Genomic DNA, 24,052 nt, shown 5'->3' on the forward strand with positions numbered 1-24,052 from the left:
AGTCTATGTGAGGATCCAAACAGTGTAGCCTTTTGTAGTTGACAGATGGACATTTTCTCAATGGGTAGATTTGCTAAATGCCTTCAAAGTTTTTGTTATGGCACCCAGAATGCCCATTATTCCTGGGACCACCATGATCAGTTTATGCCATAATTTTTCAGTTTCTATTTTTAGATCTTGATACTTGTGATCTTCTCCAATTCGTTGCCTTCTATTTTTTTATCCTCTGGTATTGTCTCATCAATTATGCATATGTTCTTAAATTTGATGTGTTATGTGCCAAGACTTTATATTCAGAAATCCCACAGTATTTTAATCTGCTTATTTTCAACTACTTTTTCAAGTATATATTCTCACCAATTTTTCATTACTAGCACATAATTTTTACAGATGGTTATTATATTGTATTTATTATGTTATATAATTATCATTATTAACATCCAAGACAATTTTTACCACAATTTTTGAAAATTGGTGGCATAATTTCCTGCCTTTTAGACAAGAAAAATTCATAAAAATTTTAAAATAGGTTTAACATGGTTGAGCAAGATGAATAAATCAACTTAAGCCAGTGCCTCCAATGGCTATGATGTCTGGAGGCCAGAGGAGTTGTTATCCAATATAGATTTATCCAGTTGATGTCCTATACAGGTGTCCAGAACACTCTTCTAATTTACAAAACAAATAAAAACTACCATTGATTTAATAATTTCATAAATTATGTATAGTGATGCTTAATCATTTAACATTCCTAGCTGATGTTAAAGGATCCATGATTTAAAGCAAAGAAAAATGCACCTTTTTAGGCATAGATAAATGCATTTTTTTGGAAACAAGGATTTCACTTGGACTTTGAGTAAGTGCCAGTGACTTACAATAACTCCAAAAAATGAGCATGGCCATCAGAGAATATAATTTTTCCCAGGCCCCAAATCTTAATTTTATATAATCTATATATAATAGCATTTATATGATTATTGTCCACCCATTTAATGTATTTTAAGATTTCTTGTTATAATATAATTTTCCAGAACTCATGGGACTCAGAATGCATACCATGCCGTAGAATTCAAATTTCCCAGGAGTGGTATGGACCACTGCATGAATTCCTCTGCATGAGTACTGATCATCATTTCTGATTTAATTGCTCTGTATCTTCCTGGATAACATCAGGCACTAAATCTCATCTTCAAATCAGTGACAGTAGCTTTAAGGATTGCAAAAGCAGTTTTGCACTGAATAATCTATGTTGAGGACAAATGTGCTGTAAAGAGGCAAGCTTAACTTTTCAAAGGATTCTTCTATGCACAATGTATGCAGGAGACCGCTTGAAATATGGTGAGGAAAATTCACTGTATTTGCATTCCATCTTTCCCATTTCAGTATTCCTGTCAGTATTCCATTCTCTAGCACCTGTTGATACCTACCAATTTTTCATTAGGTTGTTTCTAAGGGGATTAGCATACTATTGTTAATTGTTGAGATCGTCTCTCTGGAAACCCTAAGATTCTCAAAAACCTTCAGATACATTCCTTTAAAATGCAGTTGGAATCATTTTCTATATCTGGTTCTACACCCTGACAAATACAGTAAAAAGTCTGTGAGCTGATTATTTTCAGGAGCAGTCATTCACAAATCTTTTGCTGTCCCATATGATCCATATAGCTCTTAAGGAAAGAACTTAAATCCGGATTACAACAATTGTTAGTTGTTTCAGGCTCTTGAAATCTTTAAAGAGTATTTTAAGGTTATATCGAACTGCAGTTCGTTCTTCCTTCCCTCAAAAAAGATTTAGACTGTGATTGTGTCTGCACCTTGAACCATCATGACCAGTGGTGGGTTGCCCCCAGTTTGCACCGGTTCTATAAAACCGGTAGTAAAACTGGTGGGAGGCTCTGCTCACCGACCCCCGACGTCATCAAAATGCTTCTCCGCATGCGCAGAAGCTTCTGTGTATGTGCAGAAGAGTGCGCGCGCGGCCCCTCTGCAAACGGTTAGTAAAGGTAAGTAGAACCCACCCCTGATCATGACACAATAGCATCTTTTGGCAGCACCTTTTTTTTTCCTGCTGGGTCCCCATAATGTTGCCTTTATCTCCTTCCCATCCTATGAGTGAGACAGACTAAAGTTATCCATTGCATTTGTATTTCTACTCTTATCCCAGTACCATCTGAGGGCAGTCGCATTTGGTGTAAAATTAGTTAGCATTTATCTTGGAAGGAAGTCAGATGACTGCCACTGACAAGGAGCAGAGGGAGGAGAAGAGGGATCCTCAGTGGAGGCAGCGAATGTCATCCAGGTATGGTTTGCTTGCTTACTCAAGAGTAGGTGGATAATTCTACAACTCAGCAGAGGCTGGAAAAAGGTCCAATGGATGGGAGGCAAGTTCAGACATTCCTGATCACATTATTGGCCATGCTTCTTAGGGGTGCTGGACTTCTTATTCAGTAACACCTGGAGTGGCACTAGCTACTTATCCTTGGCTTGGGTTGTCAACTACCATGGACCGGAAGAATTTCTAGACCAGGGATGTCAAACTCACGGCCTGTGGGCCATATGTGTCATGTGCTGGACACGCCCACCCCCAATTTAGCAAAGGGAAAGAAAAAGCCACGATACATCATGTGATGATGACATGATGACATGAGTTTGACACCCCTGCTCTAATATGATATAATCCTCCCCAATCTGATGCACTCCAGAGGTATTGGATTTTAACTGTCATCACCTCAGGCACTTTTACTATAGTGATCAGTGCCTTTTTGAGGGCACCAAATTTGGGTTGCCTGAATTAGAAGAACAGGATGGTGACTTCTGTGAATTAGCATCTTCTTTCCTATGCTCTTTGGAACTAAGGAACTGAATAATAAAACTCAGGAATATGGGAAAACTGAGATAGCTAGATCAGTGATTGGGTTCATTACAAAAGCAATTGTTAACCCATTCATGGAGATCAATGGTTATTAGCCTTGATGGCAGTGTGAATGTCTTTGAAGACCATTTGTTGGGAAACTACTACAGTAGAGCAGTTGACATACTTCTGGATTAGATGGACCAGGGGTTGCTATTTGCTGTGGGGACATATTTGTAATATAAGTACATAACAGCAGAAATGACAATAACTTCAATGAGTAAAAAATGTATAGCCCAAGTAGTAAACTCCAAAGTGCAAATTAGTCCCCTTCTCTGTGTATTGTTCAACACTATTTTAAGATTGCCGAGAATTAGTGAGAATTATATGTAATTTGACTCTGTAACACCTGAGCCAGAAAGACTCTTGAAAACTCAAGTAAGCAGAAAAACCAGTGGTTTTATTGGGACTTATTAGCAGCAGCAATGTAAGTGTCTCATTGGATATGCTTTAAATGAACACAAACCCATTCCTGCTTGGCACTTTTTTCACATACGGTTTTCTTTTGTGATTGAAGACCCAGATTCGTTCCTTAAATCAGCTCGCCTCCAGCGCCTGCCTTCTTCTTCATCGGAAATGGGAAGCCAGGATGTCTCACCACTTCGGGAGACCAGCAAGGACCCCTTCTCTGGGGACTGCAGCTGTCGTCAGGATGGTCTGACTGTGATCATCACTGCCTGCCTAACGTTTGCTACAGGAGTCACGGTGGCCTTAATCATGCAAATCTACTTTGGGGATCCCCAGGTAAGAAGAGGTATTGGATTGTTTGTTTTTTTCTTCCTTTGAGAAGGATTATGTTGAGGTCGGAAGAACATATCTTGCATATATAACAATGATTTCTAGTATTATATGAAGAAATAACTATAACTCTGCAAGCAATAGTTCAGTGAAAGCTAAGTTAGGAATTGCTTTACTGAGATCATGTAGTGAAGCTGCTGATTTGAGGCCGCTGAAGTTACTAAGATTCTTATTTATTAATTCAAGGAAAGATGTCCTTGAATCCTGTTAATAGAATTCCCTTCTCTTCCTTGTCATAGTCAGGAATGATCTATATACCAGTAAGCTTTGGCATTAGCAAAGCTACATGGTCATCCAAATGTAGGCTGAATTTATGCTGAATTCTATGTTTTTTTCTCTCTCTCCTCTGCTTTTCCTGCAGTTTTTTTTTATTACTTTGTATCTTATTTTGGGATTTTTAATAATGAAAAGTAGGGGATAAATGGATGCATCAATAAAATGCATATAAGTATTTCACAAGTTACTATTTTTGCTAGTAGTGTTCCATGGTGTGAATTAATCTTTAACAAGGTGTATCATAACGGACTTTTAAATCAAGGAGATCTCTTGCATATGGGAGTCTTACTTTCCTTGTGCTACTTTCTTATTATAGAGTACACCAGGTAACATGGCCAATTCTAATAAAATATGTATGTGTTTCCCTTGCATTATAATTTTCCTGACATTTTATGGCATTAAATACATTTTTTTTCTGTTTCATGACCTGAAGACATGTGTCTTTGCTAAATTAAACAGATCTGTATTTGGCCGGTGCCTGAGACATCACCATAAAACCCCACTTCCTCTGAGATTAATTCCATGATTAATGAAAGTTATACTGGTAAATGTTCTGAGATCCAGAATGAGGTCTTTTTATAAGAAATCCCTCCATAGATATTATAACAGAAAAATAAGATGCCAATAAGTGTGAAGATATTTTTATAAAAGATCTTAACACCAATATATAAATTTGGGCTAGTATCTGGGTTGCAAAATTTTGGACCACTTCTAAGTCTGGGGTGAAATACAGCAGGTTCTGACAGGTTCTGGAGAACTGATAGCGGAAATTTTGAGCAGTTCGGAGAACTGGCAAATACCACCTCTGGCTGGCCCCAGAGTGGGATGGGAATGGAGATTTTGCAATATCCTTCCCCCAGGAGTGCAGAGGGAATGAAAATTTTGCAGTATCCTTCCCCTGGAGTGGGGTGGGAATGGAGATTTTGCAGTATCCTTCCCCTGCCATGCTCACCAAGCCACGCCCACCAAGCCACACCACACCACGCCCACCAAGCCACGCCCACAGAACTGGTAGTAAAAAAAATGGATTTCACCACTAGGTAGAGTATTTGCAAAGCATTAGATTTTTCTCTATTTCTTTGCTGACATGTAATGGTCATCTAGATACTCACTATAGCCCCAAATATGCTAGAATTAAAATAGGGCTCTCGCATAGGACAGAACGCATCCATGTGATTGCTAAGAGTTGTCAAGGATTTCATGGCAGTAATTTAACTTAATCAGTAAGTTAGAGACATTAACTGACTACTGCACTACTTGAAACTATATAATTGCTATGTAAACTGTCATTACCTTTCTATAACCCACAATTGACATGTATGTCCTAAATGTACTATCATGGAGCCATCCTGATGATTGACTGGATAAGTCTAAGGCTGAGGATTGTGGGGGTCTTTCTAATGATTCAGTCAGTTGCATTTGTAGCTATTGTCTCACCATGTGGTTTCTGACAGATATTCCACCAGGGTGCTGTAGTCACTGATGCTGCTCGCTGCACTGCCCTAGGGATTGACGTACTGAATAAGCAAGGATCCTCAGTGGATGCAGCCATTGCCTCAGCCTTATGCTCAGGAATTATCAACCCTCACACAGCTGGCATTGGCGGGTAGGTGCCCAGCAGGATCTCTTTTATTGATTTGCTGTCATTTTACCAAGAGAAACATTCATATAAACAAACCCCCCCCCCCAGGTTTCATTTTCATTTGGGAGTGAATTTCTGTGACCAATGAAAGACTATGCTGTTCTGACAACTGATGCGAGTACAATTCCTGTTTATTCCCACATGAAATATATTGTTCTGCAATAGTGAAAATCTTGTGAAATACATACTTTCTGAATGGCAGTCTTATATTTTAATGTCTGTTGCTCAAAGAGAAGCCTTTAGATTGAAAGGCTCTGAAATCTTGAGTATAGAATAGATTTTGCTACAAGACATTGTGGAGAAATCTTATACCTCCAAAAAGTTCTCTGCTGGATTTTTTTTTCCAAATTAAACAATATAGAGGCTTATCTAGAGAAGTCATCTAATGCAGGGATCTCCAACCTTGGCAACTTTAAGGCTTGTGGACTTCAACTCCTAGAATTCCTCAGCCAGCTTTGCTGGAGACCCCTGATCTAATGAGTAGAGTCTAATTTGGGTAGATTGGTGGTTATAATTTTTTTCTATGAAGCCATCTTCTGGCTAGAGATGAAGCCAACCAGATGAAGCCAACCAGAATTGAGACAGCCCCTCAAATTTTGAATGGTCATTGCTCCAATGTTTTAGTATAGCCCAGGATGCCTTTGTATTCCTAACTGCTCTTGTGACTGTTGCCATGGTGTCAGGGATGTCCACAAGGTATGGTAAAGTTAAGATAGTGGCCACAATGGTGTGTTTGAAGCTCTGTTTTTGTCTGCAACACATATTGCCTATAGCTGTTGCTTCCCATCAATTATCAAGCTGTTTGTTTTAGGTATTATACAAGAGAGATTTCAAGGTCTCAATGGCTGGAAACCAGGAAGCTCTAAGGCATATAATTACATGAATTATGTAACCTGATAATGACCCATCAGCTGGGATTTGAGAGAACTTTTGTTTAAACTGGAAAATCCAGTTTGGTATCCACCGCACTTAAGAATAGAGAATAGAGAAATAAAAATAATCCACCAAGATAAAGCCAATTTAAACTTCCTTTTCTTACAGACTGGACTAATAATTTAGAGTGAATACTAGCCATGGTTTAAGAAGAGAAGCATATATTAGCCCTATTTCTACAACTCACCTGTATAATAATAACCTGAAGAGCAGGAGTCTCTTAAAGCAAAAACATCAACACAGTGTTCAAAAAAGTTATTTTCACATTGCATTTGTTATCTTTAAGCATTCTATTATTCTTTCTTATTAAATGTACTGGACTCCTGTACATTTTAAAATCCATTCTGCAGCAGAGGTAAGTGCTTTCAATTTAATCTATTCAGATTAAATTTGCATAGCTCGGATATAGAAGAAATAGAAAGCTAGTTTACAACAGATTGTCCTATTATACATCTATCCCAGAATTGCCTACTCTAATATTCTTTCTTGAATGTTTAAGCACTGCCAGTCCTAATTTGGTAAAATGAAACAGCTGCTTTGAGCATCAAACCAAGACAGATGTCAAACTGGGGCCAAGGCCAAGCGCCATTCACTGCTCTCCCCACCCACTATCCCAGCTGTCTTTTCATTGTGTTCCGAATGCATCTGTCTCCCATGTATCATCATTGGAAGGATTCTCAGTTCAGCACATTACAAGGTGCCTGTGGTGCATGTCTGCAGCCACTGCAGCTGTTTCACAATGCATTATTTTGAGAACTCCTTCAGAATGACATTGATAAGGCAACCAGTAGAAAAATGAGTGGAGCTGTCATTATCTCCAAGAAAAGGATGTACAGGAGGGTACCACCAGTCTTGGGTTGCTACTTGAACTACAAAGGGTAGATTCTTTGTACTGGAGCCCAGCTGAGAAAAAGTCATTCTGGAGGTGACAAAGTATTCTTAGTGTAAGTTTTACTGATTTGTGATTCCACTGTTGCAGTGGAGGGGTAATGCTGGTTCATGATATCAAGAAGAATGAAAGCCAGGTTGTTGATTTCCGAGAAACCGCCCCCTTCAACATCCAAGAAGAGGGACTTAGCAAGTTTTGGGAAACAAAGGTGGGTCATTACTTTTATTATTTAAGTGATGAATAGGAGTTGCTTGGTAAAGGTCTCCATTCATCTCTTGTCATTTCCTTTTTTTCCCGTCACTGAATTAGTAAAAGTGCTGTAAATAAAGCTTTATCTTCCTACTCTGATAGAGACTCTTTTGACTTTGCTGGTATTTTTAACAGCATTCACCCTTTTCATGGGCTTCACTCCTATTTAAAGAATTTGCATCTTCTCTGTACCTTATCTTCTTGCTTCTTATTTGAATGTTTCAAAGTTTAATTTTATTTACTCATTTCATCTGACTGTAAAATCATTCTGAATTATTGTTCAATGGATGGCTTTACAAATTAAGTAAATTAAAAGAATAAACAGGGTTTTTTAAAAAGTGGATTTAAAAGTTAGATTCCATTTAAAACAATGTTTTTAAAGTTCCTGACTCTTTCCTTACATTCTTCCCTTTTTTTTTATCCAGCCGGGTCTCTTGGTGGGTGTTCCAGGAATGATCAAAGGACTCTATGAAGCACATCAGTCTTATGGGAGGTAAAGAACATTTGTCATGCGGATGCACTCCATTGTTCAGTACCAACTGGAAGATGAAGTATGTGTTAATAACAATATGCCGTGTGCAAGGATTATTTCCTCTTATAAATGGAAGCAGTCAGATCCATGTCTCATATGCAATTTTTAATGTATATCTATCAAGAGCTAATCAGGGACACAGTGGCTCAGTGGCTAAGACGCTGAGCTTGTTGATTGAAAGATCGGCAGTTCAGCGGTTCAAATCCCTAGTGTGTAATGGGGTGAGTTCCTGTTACTTCTGCCAACCTGGCAGTTTGAAAGCCCGTAAAAAATGAAGTAGAAAAATAGGGACCACCTTTGTTCTGTGCTCCTTTGCCATTTAGTCATGTCGGCCACATGATCATGGAGACCTCTTTGGGCAGCGCTGGTGGGAACGACCAGCACATATGTGTGAGGGGAACCTTTATCTTTACCTATCAAGAGATAATACTATGCAAAAATAAAATGTGAATGGGACAGACATGTTTGCTGTGCTAAAGTGCCCAAAGAAATGAGATCATATCTCTGAAAAGCCTGTAATCTAATAATCAAAATCTTTCATATCAGGGACCAGTCAGTTTTCAAATACCAAAGGGGTACACAATGGGAGTCTCCAAGAGTTTGTGTGGGCTTCAGATCCTATGATGTAGCTTTCAGATCTCCTCTAAAAGTTGCTAGGAAATTTCATTTAATGTGATAGATCTTTATTAAATTTGTAGGGAGGACATATATTAACTCTCTTTCAATAGCCTAATCACATTTAATCTAATTTTTTTACATTTGGACCTATTTTTGGAAGTGTAGCTCTTGGCAGAGGTCCTAGAAGTTGTGATTTTCTGTCAGACGTCTTCTCCTAATTTCCTTCACTTCTTATTACCACACTTTTTCAATTCTACTTTGACTTTACACTCATGCCACTTTCGCTTTTCTTCTTTCTGTTCATTTCCCTTGAAAATGCAACATTTGGACAATGTGTTCAAGGAATAATTTTATTAACTATATTGAAAAAATTTAAATTTAATCAACTCAATTTTAATTCTTGTCCTGGCTATTTCTGGCCTCCAATTAGCTTCTCCTCCTGTTCTTTGTTGTTCTTTACCTTCGCCTCTTCCTCCTCTTCCAATATTAGTATCAATTGTTACTACCTATCAATTGTAGGCCTAAGCATGAAGGATCAAACATGAACTTGGTCAAAAATTGTGTACTCCATTGTAATTGCTGTTCTGTATTTATGTTTTGATATCCGTCAACAGTTAGTTGTGTATATCATCTTCTGAACAGCAGAAACCACAACAAATAAACTTGGATTCTACATAAAATGAAATTGAAAAATTCTGGCTAAAATTATTTGGTAACATTTTCAGTATGATTTTATATTCCTGATGAGTTGAAGACGGTCAAGTCAAGCCATTACTTCTGTTTTGCCAGGCTGCCATGGAGACAGTTGTTGGGCCTTGTTGCAGACATAGCTCAAGATGGATTCAATGTCACATATGATTTAGGTGAGTGCTTTTCCAGAAAAAAGGTATGGTGAAGCTAGACTGTGTACAAGAAATGCCACATTTTTTGATGCTGGCCACTGCAGTATTTCTGTATGGCCAGTGCAGTATTTCTGCAGTATTTCTAGATAGGTCAAATATCTAGACCTGGCACCAAGGGGATGGCAGAGATTCCTTCAGGTTTGTGCCAGGATCTCAGCTGGAGCTACACAACACAAAGCCAGCATCCCCACCACAACAGCTACAGAAACACTTTAGGGAGTAAAATAGAAAAATAGAAAAAACTTATTTTTGAAACCAGAAGTACCTAAAAGTGAGAATATTAGATATATTCAGTGTAACAGGCTACAAGTGGTTTTAGAAAGAATTTTCCTCTATTTCTAAGTTGGTTTGGAAAGCTTTAATAACGCAATGCTTACTCTTTTGTTATTTCTGTCATTTGTAGCAATGGCTATCAAAGAAATGAAGGAACACTACAATCATTCAGAAAAATTCAGAGAAATCTTCTTTCCTGATGGGCAACCTTTGTTGCCGGGAATGTTTGTGAGAAGACCAGATCTGGCAGCTCTTTTAGACTTGATTGGATCAAGAGGAGTGTCTGCTTTTTATAGTGGAAATGTGACACAAGAAATTATTTCAGAGGTGAGTCATTCATTGCTGTTATGTACATTTGTCTGTATGCCTGAGTATATGTATGAGTGAGTGATATTCTTGTTAGCGGCATTGAGCATTTTTTATGGAAAGGTCTGAAGCAAATAAACTAAACATATAAGCTCTATAATTGCAGAGAATTCTGATTCTTATTTAAATTAATCTGGGACAATGAGTTTCAGGCTGTCACTTGGCAAGTTGTTCAAGAATCATTTTAAGGTTTCGCTAGTATTCCAAAAAATGTGTAATGGAGGAAAAAGCCTGTTTGTCAACCACTATCAACCCCCTCTTAGCTAAAAGGGAATATTTGTTGTATTCTAGAATGCACTCATTAGACAGGCCCAACAAGTCTCGGCAGTAATCAATATGAACAGGGTGACCTATGTAAAATTAGGATTTCTCTTCTTTCTCATTCTCTTCAACTGTTGATAAATTTGTATAGAAACTGTTCAGTGATGGGTTTCAATTTTTTTTACTACCGGTTCTGTGGGTGTGGTTTGGTCGGCGTGGCGTGGCATGGCATGGCATGGCATGGTATGGCATGGCATAGCTTGGGGGGCCTGGCTTGATGGGCATGGCAGGGAAGATACTGTAAAATCTCCATCCCCTCCCCACTTCAGGGGAAGGATACTGCAAAATCCCCATTTCCTCCCAATCAGCTGGGACTCAGGAGGCAGAGAATAGATGGGGGCGGGGCCAGTCAGAGGTGTATTTACCGGTTCTCCGGACTACTCAAAATTTCCGCACCAGTTCTCCAGAACTGGTCAGAACCTGCTGAAACCCACCTCTGAAACTGTTCCTTCAACATACCAAAATATGCATGTTATAATATGTTTACAAATAAAATGATATTTGGTTGGTCTGGAAGATTCAGATCATTGTTTTGTAGTTGCTTAGCCATTTTAAAAGTTATTTTAAACTAGGACAATGCATTGGAAGTAATACCACTGTGATCCTCTCACTAGGTCCTTAAATCTGGAGGTACTTTGTCTGAAGAGGACTTTAGCAACTACACTGTGTTGGTTGAAAATCCAGTTCATACAATATACCAAGGTAAAAAGGCCCTTCTATAACCTCTGCTGTTATTTCTTACATCCTTTACATTTTCATTTTTAAAATGAATTTAGGAAATACAGCTACTTTTTAGAAAAAAACAGAAACCTGGATTGCATTTGTTTATAAATTAGCAGAGTGCTCACAGAACAGAATAAAAACTAAGCCTTGTATATCCATAAAAACTGAAAAGAGAAATAATCAGGTATTCCCAAACCCTACTTGGGAGACTTTAACAGAAGTTTTTTGGCCCTTGACTGAAACCATAATTATTGGTGGCATAGAAATATGCCATTGGCATAAGCTAAAGCCTCAGGTTACTACATAGATATATTACTGAATAATACCATTGCATACTAACAGTAGATAGTCAACTCTTCATAAAGAACACTAAAGTCCCTTTTATTTCTGAAGGTTAATCAAAAGACAATGCTCTGTTTATCTGAGGTTGGGTAACCATGTCATTCCTGCTGAAGTCACAACTTGCTTTCAAAACATTTGTTTTAAAACAGTTTTCTCATAACAGAATAACAGTTTGAGAAAACGCAAGACCAAGCTTGTAATGTTTTCTTATATAGGAATCAAACTTGGCAAACTCAATGAGATTTTCTTCTGAGTGAATTGTTCTGAACTCCACTGTGAAGCTGCCCTTGATGTCATATTAGTCTAACCCAGTTTTCCTGTGGCTTTTTCCTTCTTTCACTTGAATAGGACATCTTGTTCTGAGTCCACCGCCTCCACATACAGGTCCTGCTTTGATCACAGCCCTAAACATTCTTGAGGGATTTAATATTACCAGTCAAGTAGGCAGAGAAATTATTCTTCATTGGATAACAGAGGTAAGACCTGCTCAGCCAAATTGCTTGGATTTAAAGTTGTCATAAGACTTTGTTTCTTTTTTGTATTATATATAAAATGCTTTACTATACTGTTTCATGCCATTTGCAAGTAAGGTATAATAAATAGGATGGGGTTTTTTGCAAGTTAATGTTTCATGAACTTAAGAGTGTCTGCTCTTGAAAATGGAGTCATAGTGTTTGTACAGTTTAAAAACCAACTGATTAAATTTTATTTCAAATACTTTTCCATATAAATATATCCAATAGAATTACATGCGAAGTTATAAAAAGGATCTAGAAAATGCATTTCAATGTATTTCACTGGCAGAAATATGGCCAGTGGCTTCTAATGACAGGATTTTGGCTTATAAATGTACAACGAGCTACAGATTCCTGAACCCTGATTAATTCCCATTTTGAAAATGTTCATCTATTTTAAAACTAGGATAATTATTCCTGTTAATATAAATTATTTACATAACATTATAACCTACAATAAGTGGATATAAACTGCAAATTTTTTGAGGAGAAAATTCGTGAATTAATATTCTTTACTATCTCCTGATTATTGGAAGATGAGACAATCCTTTCATACGTATTAGCTAAAAGCACCTCCTTGTGGCAGTTACACTGTAACTGAAATATAACAATTCCATCTTTTCTGTGGCTTAAAAATAAAAAAAAACTTCTAAATTTTTTCAGCCATCTACCGAAATAATTTGAAATTTGGCTACTAAAAAAATCTGGGAAAGTTCCTGCAACAATTATGATCAGTCTCAAATGATTTTCTATACCATGCCTAAAGAATACTTATTTTTATAATGGCCTATGTAACATAAATTTGATATATGCCTGATATTGGCAACTGCATTTTAAAAATAATTAATAGACTTCAATGTGATACTTAAAATAATAAAATTTAGGAACTGGAGGTAAACATTCTAATAAAAGAAATTCAGATGAAGATTTCACTGTAAAACTGATCAATTTGAAAATAGTGCTAACTTCGATTCTGTAGCCTTAGGCCACACATGAGAGCGTGTTTTCTCTTCAATTTTATACACTGAACTAGCATTGTGATATAGTAGGAACAATCACTGATTTATTACAGAACAAGCATTTCTTGGCTTTAAGTCAAAGAGAAGTACTATTGTTTTCAGCATACCCAATAATATTCATAGCAATGTACGTTTTTATAGCCAATGCAACTTGTATTCTTAGACCATGTATACTTACTTCACAACAGATGTGACATGTAGTATTTAAGAATTACAAAGCATTTTCTGTGGTTATTGAAACAGACTAACATAGTTGCTAACAGTTTTATTACCTGGCCTCTAAAAATGCTATGAATAAATACATTTTAGACAACGATTTGTATATTTCTGCTATATTCAAGTAAATTAGGTGTTCAAGTATCAAACTGGACCTGAGATTGAATCATCTTTCAATTCCGCTCCTTTAAGACTTCAATAAATATTGATCACAATCTGGAGTTGGAACAGAATGTTATTTGCTTCCAAAGTTGTTTTTTTTTTATAAAAAAGATACAAATAGCAGATATTAATATTGTGTAGCGCTTAAGGCATCAGGCTAGAAATCAGGAGGCTAGGAGTTCTAATCACACCTTAGGCCCATAGAAGGAGACAATGGCAAGCAATGGCAAAGTACTTCTCAAATCTGGCCAAGAAAACTGCAGGGATTAGTCCAGGCAATCACTAGGAGTCAATAATAATGTTGCATGTGTGCGTACATACGTGAATGTGCACACACACAGTGGTGGGTTGCCCCAGGTTCACACCGGTTCTATAGAACCGGTAGTAAAACCGGTGGGAAGCTCCACCCACTGACCCCGACGTCATCAAAATGCTTCTGCACTTGCGCGCGCGGCCCCCTTACAAACCGGTAGTAAAGGTATGTAGAACCCACCCCTGCACACACACATATAGAATCTTAAAAAGGTATGTCAAAGTGGAAACAGTGAAAAGGACAGTGGTTTTTAGAACTTCTTTCCCATCCCATAATATAAATTAATTATATTGTGTGCCTACCATTAATTTTTAACAAAGAACCAAAATGTTTTAATTATGGAAATAAAAATGGCCTGAGTTTTGTAATCTGAGGGAAGGCCTCTCACATTCCACATATAGGAATAGTGGCTGAGCCTTCTTTTAACATTGACAGTGGGACTGCAGCTTCCACTATATTGAAGGACAACAGGGTACCTGAGGAACAGAGACCCACCACATAATGGATACACTTAAATTTCCAGCCCTACTCTGCTATTTCAAGCACCTATGGGGATCTTGTAAGAAAAGTTATTAAGAAGAGTAAGACATCTTTCTCAGATAATAGAAGCCACTCTTTTGGCTTTTGTAGAGGGAATGAAAGAAACCATTCTCCTGGCTGTCTCTCTCTGGAGAGAGATTTCAAAACCATCTTCATATTCTGTTTTTCCCCCCCTTTTTATTCTATGTAGACCTTAAAGGTTGTGCTGGCATTAGCTAGCAGTCTGGGAGATCCTTTCTATGATGCATCCATTTCTGACAGTGTGGAAGATATGATGAGGTAAGTTTCAATTTCTGATGATCATTCTTTATACTGATATTATTTTTTTTCATCATGCTAAATGCAGAAAAGGAATAAGAAAGACTAAGTCAAACAAACTAAGGCAGGAGATGGAAAAAACGAAATATGTCAGACAATACAATTCATTATACCTCCCCAATCTTGTTATCCTGGCAAACTATTCTTGTTTCCACCATGTCTATCTATTGATTTCCATGTTGTTTTGGAGTTTTAAACTTCTTACATCTCTTTTTAAGGACCTCAATTGCTCCATCCAACAAAATGTTTCTTGGATTTCTTATTGCTCTAAACTATTCACCCTTATTTTATAGTTTTGTTTTGTGACTCAGTTCTCAATCATTTTCTCTATGAAATGTCAAACCATCTCAATGCACTTCTTCAACTTATTCGTGTATTTTTATATTCAATCCACATTCATTAAAGACTGTTTCTTCCTGTTTTATCACAAATATTTCTTAAGTATCCTAGCTCCTCTGAATCCCAACATTGGATGGGTAGACACTCTTGGAAAAAGGTGATGCCTCTGATACCTAAATGCAGGCTTTTAGAATCTAAAGATGGCTACTGAGAAGCATTTTAAAGGCTATTGCTTATTGTTTCTATATTTTTATTTATTTGTAGTTTCATTTTTTAAAAAGTATCCTGTCCTTTGTTTGACCAAATGTCTATATATTTGGTGAGCAAAGATCAAGGCAAATGATAATTCTTCCCTGATTTTTCTTCTCCTCGCAGTAAATCTAAAGCCAATTTCCTGCATCAGCAGATTGATTCCCAGGCCTTTCCCTCTGATCTTCACATCCCACATTTCTCTATTGAAAGTGGCCCTTCGGCGAGCCAAGTCCTTGTCATGGGACCTGATGATTACATTGTTGCTGTTGTAAGGTAAAAGGATTCCTAATTTCTGAACGATTAACCTCCAACTAGGAAAAGGATTTTGGGTTGTGATCGTGGTACTGATAATATCAGGCATCTGTGAAAAAGGATACCCCTATTTTATGGATTAAAAATAAACTTGCCACTATGATAATCTCGTATCAATCTGTGATGGGGAAAGTTCCTGTACTGTTCTGTTTAATTTTAAAGCTCAGCATTAGATCCCTGCAAATGCACATTCATGTAGTCTTCTTGGGATAAATATGAAAAACAAGAAGTGGTTTTCTGTCTTCCCAGTCTAAGCAATAGCTCTAATATTCTCTGGAAGTCTTGTATTCAGATATTAACCCAAACCATCCCTGCTTTAGCTTCTAAGCACAGATAAGATGAGCCATCTGCTGCCACCGGCTGAGGCAGAACTCTTTGTTGTTGTTGTTGTTTTCCATTTAAAACAAATATTATAGCAGTGGTAGATTGGGATAACATACAGAAAAAATATAATTTAAACATTTCATGCACTTTAAATGCATGAGAACTATAATTATTTAGAGATGTTATACTGATCTGATTTTGTAATTAGTCTGCAGAATCTGCAGTCTAAAAATATTGCAAAGAAAAGGTTATTAGAACTTTTGGTTAAAATGAAAACAATGCTTAATGAGAGAATGAATTGTGTAAAGAAAATTGAGAGGGAGCAGATTATTATTATCCCTTTCTCATAATATTAGAATACAAATAATTGATGGGTAATTGATTGTTGGATGATTCAGGATGAACCAAACAAGTATTACTTCTTGAAATGTATGGAGAGTGGTACCATAAATGGATCAAGTTACATAATATATTAAAGATTGAACTCAGGTGTGATCTGTAAGAACTCTTTATTCTGGACAGGCTAAAATGATGTATACAGTTGTAAAATACTGGACAGTTGATTGATTTGGAAGACTTGAATTCCAGGCCCAACCATCTTTCTGTTTTATTTCAGTTCCTTGAATCGGCCATTTGGAAGTGGAATAATGACTTCTTCAGGAATCCTTCTAAACAGTCAGATGTTGGATTTTTCTTGGATGAATGAAACAGAGGACCATTCCTCTTCCAGCTTGGTAATAAATTATAAAATTATTCCGGGACAAAAACTGAAAGCAGGAATAATTATATATGAGTATGTTCAATACTCATCTCGAGTATGTATACCCGAGATAATTAAATTAATTAATGAGTAGAACATAAGCAATGTTCTATTACGTTTATAATTTTAGATCCCTTACATTTTTAAAGAATCATTGGGTTGTATTTATTTTAATAAACCCTCTAAATAAATGAACTTGATTTAATAAAAATATTGATGGAATGTAAATGTAGATATAAGAGCCGAGGTGGCACAGTGGTTAGAGTGCAGAACTGCAGGCTGCTTCAGCTAACTGCTAGCTGCAGCTCAGCAGTTCGAATCTCACCAGCTCAAGGTTGACTCAGTCTTCCATCCTTCCGACGTGGGTAAAATGAGGACCCAGATTGTTGGGGCAATATGCTGACTCTGTGAACTGCTTAGAGAGGGCTGTAAAAGCACTATGAAGCGGTATATAAGTCTAAGTGCTATTGCTATTACTATTGCTAGTTTTTAGCAAGGATAATTTTCATTCAGAGTCCTTATATTATTGAAACTGACTGCTAGACAAAGTTGAATCTACTTCACAGAAGCCATACAAGTTAGTTAACAAAAGAATTAAGACTTTACTAAACAAAAATAGAAAATTCATGAGTCTATCTAGATATGGTTCAGCCACTTAAAGTTGTCAAGACTGAGAAACTTTGATCTAGTCTTTAAAAATGGTATTTGTTCTAAATATTCATAAGGAAACTGAACCTTGAAGAGCAAAGGAAACACCTAAGCAGTGATGGGATTCAAAATTTTGTACTACTGGTTCTGTGGGCGTGGCTTGGTGGGTGTGGCAGGGGAAGGATACTGTAAAATCTTCATTCCCTCCCCACTCCAAGGGAAGGTTACTGGAAAATCTCCATTTCCTCCCAATCAGCTGGGTCTCGGGAGGCAGAGAATAGATGGGGGCGGGGCCAGTCAGAGGTGGTATTTACCGGTTCTCTGAACTACTCAAAATTTCCACTACCAGTTCTCCAGAACTGCTCAGAACCTGCTGAATACCACCTCTGGTCCAAAGGATATATTTAGCAGTGTTTTAGAAGATAACATCTTTTTCCTGCAGAGGAATTTTATTCAACCTGGGAAACGGCCTTTGTCTTTCTTACTACCCACTATTGTTCGGCCATCGGAAGGGATGTGTGGAACTTACCTGTGCCTGGGAGCCAGTGGTGGAGATAAAGCTTTAAGCAGCATTATGCAGGTAAGTTCTGGACACAGGATTAATAATTTCATTATAGGAGTAGAAATCACTGCTTTGTTCAGGCAATGATTCCCATGGATTGGAGGGCAGGTCTGTAAAGTGTAGAGATTACACAACAGATTTGTGCATCCACAAGGATCTCCATGCATAGGCCACTATAAGTATGTTTGTCTGGTGGGAGCTTGTTGCTTGCTCAGCCTTTGAACAGTAGACAAGACTGAAGGTAAAATTAAAGAATAATTCATTCATAATTGAATGTCTTTCTGACAGATTTTAATAAATGTTTTGGCATATAACAAAAATCTAAGTGAGAGTCTATCACTTGGACGGCTTCACCCTCAGCTACAATCAAATATTCTAGAAGTTGACAGTAAGTATGAACGTCTACTAGGTTTCCTTTAATATGCTGACACAAATAATTTTTTCCCAAATATCTAAAACTACTCTGCAGCCTTTCTCAGCTAGACATGGTCTGTTAAATTTTATAACATGCAAGTATAGAAAGAAGGGGTATTCTTTTATGATAGACTACATAAGAGACTGAGATTGAAAAGCCAAGGAGGGATGGACTTGGCCAGTATTTAGATGGCAGATCACTGCCAGCACTTTAGGCTAGACTAGGAAGCCCCCCAAAAAAACCCTCTAAAGAAAAGATAAATTGCTTTTGTCTTTTTGCCAATATAATTGATGGATTTTCCCCCCTGAAATCACTAGAAATTGAGGTTTTATATTGGAGAAATAAAAGAACAACTGCATAGGCATTTTTTTTTCACATGTTCATAACCTGATCATTTTTTTAAAAAAAAAAAACCAAGATTAGGAACATTTTTCTTCTACATTTTTCTATTTATTTTATCAACACATGGAGAAGAATTAAATCTTTGGCTTTGTTAGCTCTTTTGGCTTTTTACTGTGAAACAGAGGCATACAGCATTTACTCAGATCTATCTGATCAGTTGGTCTAAGTGAGAGTTGGTGGATGCCCCCACAACAGTACTTCAGCTGAGAAGCCATCCTTCATTTAAGCAAAGGAAGGCAACTTTCTCAAGCAGAAGGATTAATGATAAATTGCTGGAAAGGACATAGGTGTGTGTGTGTGTCACCATTTTTGTTAACTTGACTAGTATTTGCAACTATGGCAGAAGATGTGGGCCCTAGTACCTGCATGAAAGTGAGAGTACTTCTGTACCAGCACTGTTTTTATTCTCAAATCTCCCTAAGGCATTTTGAAACTCATCCCAAATACAGTGGTTTCAAAATATTGAGAACACTAATCTGCTCCCATTGGCCTATTGGAGAGAATGAAACAAAACATTCAGTTGAATACTCAGCCCTGAGCAACTGCCAGTGCCAAAACTGCAAACTTCTTCTCACCTGCATCACACATAATAAGGAGTTTTATTAATATCCCCTTTTGCATTTGATTGTTCATGAAACAGAATGGTTGCTGTTTGGGGTTGCTGCAAAAATGTGTTAGCCTGAGTCTGGAAATAGAGACCAAGACATGAGTTCCTATTGGTTAGAAAAAAAGCCCACCCACAAATTTAAATTTTTACATGGAAAACTGTCCTGTAGCCAATCCAAGATACACTACAGTGAGCAGGAAATGAATGGACTTGGCTACTAATCATGGAGAATGGCATGAGACCTCATATATCCAGTGCTGATTTTGGACTGACGTAAAGCCACCTTATGGAAGTGCCTCCAAAATAAGTTGCAAATTCACATGGTTTCTAGATGCAAAATGGGAGAAAGGTACTGTTTCGTTATGTACCTGAGAAAACAAAATGTTTCAAGTTGACTCAAATGGGGCATTATTGCTCTAATGTAAATAACTTTTTCAAACCTTTCTTATTAGGTGAGTTTCCAGAAGAAGATATCAGCTATTTTACAACCAGAGGTGAACATGTAAAGAAAGTTGAGGTCCTCTCTATAGTTCATGGAGCCAGAAGAACAAACAATTTCATAATTGGTGTGAAAGACCCAAGAAGTGTGGATGCAGCAGGAGCAACAATATTATAGCAACTCTCAGATGAATTTGTTCCTCCAAAAAAAAAAAAAAAAAAAAAAAGGCTTTCCCCCCAAAATACATTATGCATGTTTCCAAACAGTTCCTTTATCATTCCCCATAATGTGGAACAAGTGGTGTTTCTATGGGTTTTTACATTGCTAAATAGTCCCCTCTGCAATTCTGTACTGAAACAATGAAGCCTGATCAAGATACAGCACAACAATTAGAATTTTTGTTCATTATGATCTTGAGTTATAAAAATCTCAGGCATTATTAAAATAGGAGCACAGGGAATAAGTTTAATTTTGATAGCTAGTCCAACTATTTGATGCACCACAGTGAAATAATTCTAAATTGAGCACAGGGAATATTTAAGAAACAAACAACTGATACTGAAAATGTACCATTTTGACAGTGTTAGTGGAAGATTCACTGTTCAAGGAATATATCTATTTTCACCCAGGTTCTTAATAACCCCCCCCCCCAACAATCAAACACAGTTCCATGAGTTTGAATTTGCATGGGAAATGCGTACATATATCTAGGGAGGAAGCCTATTGGCTGATATTGATAGTAATTAAGAAATTTCCTCATCTTCAATCTCTGGAACAGTTTTGCTGTTTGTAAGAATGTTTTCTTGATGGTTTTCTTTACATGGATAAACACATACTGAAATAAAGATGTGTGCGCTTTTTTTTCTTTTAAGGTAGCTTGTTTGCCTAACTTAGAGTAAATCAGGCAGCTAACACAGTATATACAGCTGATTTCAGTATAACATGGATTTTCACATATCATTCAAGTGTGCTTGTTGTTCATCAGTGAAGAAAGAAAATGGTACTTTGATAATGCAGAGTACCTTTGTGTCAGTATCTTGAGGATCAAGCAGAAAAAGTTTTGTAATAACATATTTATTTCTGGTACTTTAGTGATCTCACACCTTTCTCGATTATTAAGCATATTATTTTCAATTCATGTATAAGAGTCTCAAAAATTCCCTTTGAGTGAAATAGCAATAGCAATAGCACTTAGACTTATATTCCGCTTCATAGTGCTTTGCAGCCCTCTCTAAGCGGTTTTACAGAGTCAGCATATTGCCCCCAACAATCTGGGTCCTCAAATGTAATTTGTACCAACACACATAAATAATTGTAACTGCTCTTACTCATATCTCAAGTAATATTAACTTTTATAATCCTCTCTGCCCTGAGAAGAGAAGGCAGGTTTTCATAATCCTCTTGATGACATTAACTTAATGGTAGATGGTTGGCAACTTCAACACATTGAAGGTGCCACTTCAAATGTTTTGACCCAATATGTAGTATCATTCAGTTGTGGATAGGAGTTATGAACTAAGCTATTTTATCCTGCAGAAAATTGGACCTTTTTCTTCTTGGTCTCTATTATTGGTCTCTAGATTATTTTCATTTATAGTGAATTAATTTCATGTGCAGAAAGGACTCAAGCAGATTTATTGTCATTTCACATTGAATAGTTTCATTGTAGACTTATGGTGGTCTGTTTATTTGAAATGTTTGTAAATTGCCTCAATCTGAAGGCTCTAGTTGGCAACAGGATAAAAAAAAATCAATGAGCTGTAAGTTATAATTTTACATGCTTTACAGCTGATGTCTTGTCAACCATACCTCTCTTTCATTAAGGTGGAGTTCTAATTAAACAAACTTCCTCCTAATATACCCACTAGATCAGGGTTGTCAAACTGGCAGCCCATGGGCCGGATGCGTCACACGCAAGCCACGCCCACCCCAGTTCCGCGAATGGGAATGGGAAAAAGGTCACAAAACATCATGTGACGGCAACGTGACGCTGCGAGTTTGACACCCATGCACTAGATTAATGCTTGCAAAACTTTTTATTTATCTAAATCATTAGTAACATAGCTTAAAAATACTGAAATAAAATCTCAATATTTCTGATGTTTTAAAAAATCATCTACAGATGCAGAAAAAAGCAGGAATATTTAAAAAAAATAAAATAAACTAAAATGAATAAGAATAGAATTCATACATGACACTGAAGGCCCCTATCCAGAATGGGAAAGGCATTCATCCTTGAAGTGATGCTATTGGTTCAGTAAGGCTATATCAAGATTTTTTCAATGCAAGTATAAGTATGTCTGTGTGTGTATGAGCACGCGCACATGCATATATGTACACATACAGAGACATATATTCCACAATTGCCTTCAAATTAGTTTTCACTGGGCTTAGTTGTGAATCATTAGAATTAAAGACAATTCTAAACAGACTCTTTCCTTCACATTTATGCTGTTGCTCTCAGTTTATTATGGGAACATTTTTAAGTATATAACTATTTCTGTTTAGGTAGCATTTAGAATATTTATTTATTTATTTATTTATTTATTTATTTATTTATTTATTTATTTATTTATTTATTTATTTATTTATTTATTTATTTATTTATTTATTTATTTATTTATTTATTTATTTATTTAAATTTGTATACCGCCCGTCTCCTAGTGGACTCAGGGTGGTGAACAGCCAGAACTAAAACACATGCCAATACAAAATTTAAAATTGTTAAAAGAATTACATAACTGGCCCAATTTAAAACAATTCAAAACTCAATGACAATTTAAAACTAAAAAACTAAAAAAGACTAAAAAAGGGGGAGGGGGTTCACGCCAGCCCTGCTTGATGGAAAAGAAAAATTTTCAGGGCACGGCGAAAGACCCGGAGATCCGATATCCTTCGTATCTCCGGGGGCAAATCGTTCCAGAGGGCAGGAGCTGCCACAGAGAAGGCCCTCCCCCTGGGGGTCGCCAGCCGACATTGCCTGGCTGACGGCACCCTGAGGAGTCCCTCTCTGTCCCTCTCTCTGTACTGGTCGGTGGGAGGCTATCGGCGGCAGAAGGCGGTCCTGCAAATACCCAGGTCCTATGCCATGGAGCGCTTTAAAGGTGGTAACCAACACCTTGAAGCGCACCCGGAAGACAACTGGAAGCCAATGCAGCTCACGCAGGAGAGGTGTCACATGGGAGCGCCCCCTCGCTCCCATAATCCCCCACGCAGCCGCATTCTGCACCAGTTGGAGCCTCCGGGTGCTCCTCAAGGGGAGCCCCATGTAGAGAGCATTGCAGTAGTCCAGGCGGGAAGTGACGAGTGCCTGAGTGACTGTGCGTAAGGAGTCCCGATCCAGAAAGGGACGCAACTGGCGAATCAGGCGGACCTGATAAAAAGCCCCCCTGGCCACGGCCGTCATATGCTCTTCTAAAGACAGCCGTGCATCCAGGAGGACGCCCAAGTTGCGAGCCCCATCCGTGGGGGCCAATAACTCGCCCCCAATAGCCAGCGATGGCACCAGCTGGCTATATCGGGTTGCCGGAAGCCACAGCCACTCAGTCTTGGAAGGGTTGAGTCGAAGCCTGTTACTCCCCATCCAGATCTGCAAGGCCTCCAGGCACCGGGACATCACTTCAAGGACATCGTTGGGATGGCCTGGAGTGGAGATGTACAGCTGAGTGTCATCAGCGTACTGATGGAACTCCACCCCAAACCACGGATGATCTCACCCAGCGGCTTCACATAAATGTTGAACAGAAGGGGCGAGAGGACCGACCCCTGAGGCACCCCACAAACAAGGCGCCTCGGGGTTGTCCTCTGCCCCCCTGCCAACACCGACTGCAACCGGTCGGAGAGGTAGGAGGAGAACCACCGCAGGACGGTGCCCCCTACTCCCAACCCCTCCAACCGTTGCAGCAGGATACCATGGTCGATGGTATCAAAAGCCGCTGAGAGATCTAACAGGACCAGGATAGAGGAGCAACCCCTATCCCGAGCCCTCCAGAGATCATCCATATTAGTATTTCTCTTAATGAAAAAATATACTTTGTGGAATGCACAGCAACAGAAATTTAAGCACAGAAATAGACCCTTCCCCACATGCTTAGTACAACATATAGGAATTACGCCACTGAAAATGAATAAAAG

The 24,052-nt window shown here is 37.9% G+C and overlaps 1 protein-coding gene across 1 annotated transcript in view; it reads left to right on the forward strand.

Moving 5' to 3' along the window:
- The window catches only part of GGT7 (gamma-glutamyltransferase 7), a 31,988-nt gene extending 11,200 nt beyond the window's left edge, over positions 1-20,788 (forward strand). The window contains exons 2-15 of the mRNA XM_034414010.3: positions 3,429-3,655; positions 5,440-5,591; positions 7,540-7,657; positions 8,124-8,191; positions 9,638-9,711; positions 10,154-10,350; positions 11,325-11,412; positions 12,124-12,251; positions 14,731-14,819; positions 15,573-15,722; positions 16,702-16,819; positions 17,936-18,073; positions 18,344-18,443; positions 19,932-20,788. Coding sequence (XP_034269901.2) covers positions 3,429-3,655; positions 5,440-5,591; positions 7,540-7,657; positions 8,124-8,191; positions 9,638-9,711; positions 10,154-10,350; positions 11,325-11,412; positions 12,124-12,251; positions 14,731-14,819; positions 15,573-15,722; positions 16,702-16,819; positions 17,936-18,073; positions 18,344-18,443; positions 19,932-20,095 — 1,811 coding nt within the window. The 3' untranslated portion in view covers positions 20,096-20,788. The remainder of the gene's footprint in view (positions 1-3,428; positions 3,656-5,439; positions 5,592-7,539; positions 7,658-8,123; positions 8,192-9,637; positions 9,712-10,153; positions 10,351-11,324; positions 11,413-12,123; positions 12,252-14,730; positions 14,820-15,572; positions 15,723-16,701; positions 16,820-17,935; positions 18,074-18,343; positions 18,444-19,931) is intronic.
- The last annotated feature ends 3,264 nt before the right edge of the window (positions 20,789-24,052 follow it).

Source organism: Pantherophis guttatus, chromosome 3 (genome assembly GCF_059756535.1).
Source record: "Pantherophis guttatus breed Tessera chromosome 3, ASM5975653v1, whole genome shotgun sequence".
Classification (NCBI taxonomy): domain Eukaryota; kingdom Metazoa; phylum Chordata; class Lepidosauria; order Squamata; family Colubridae; genus Pantherophis; species Pantherophis guttatus.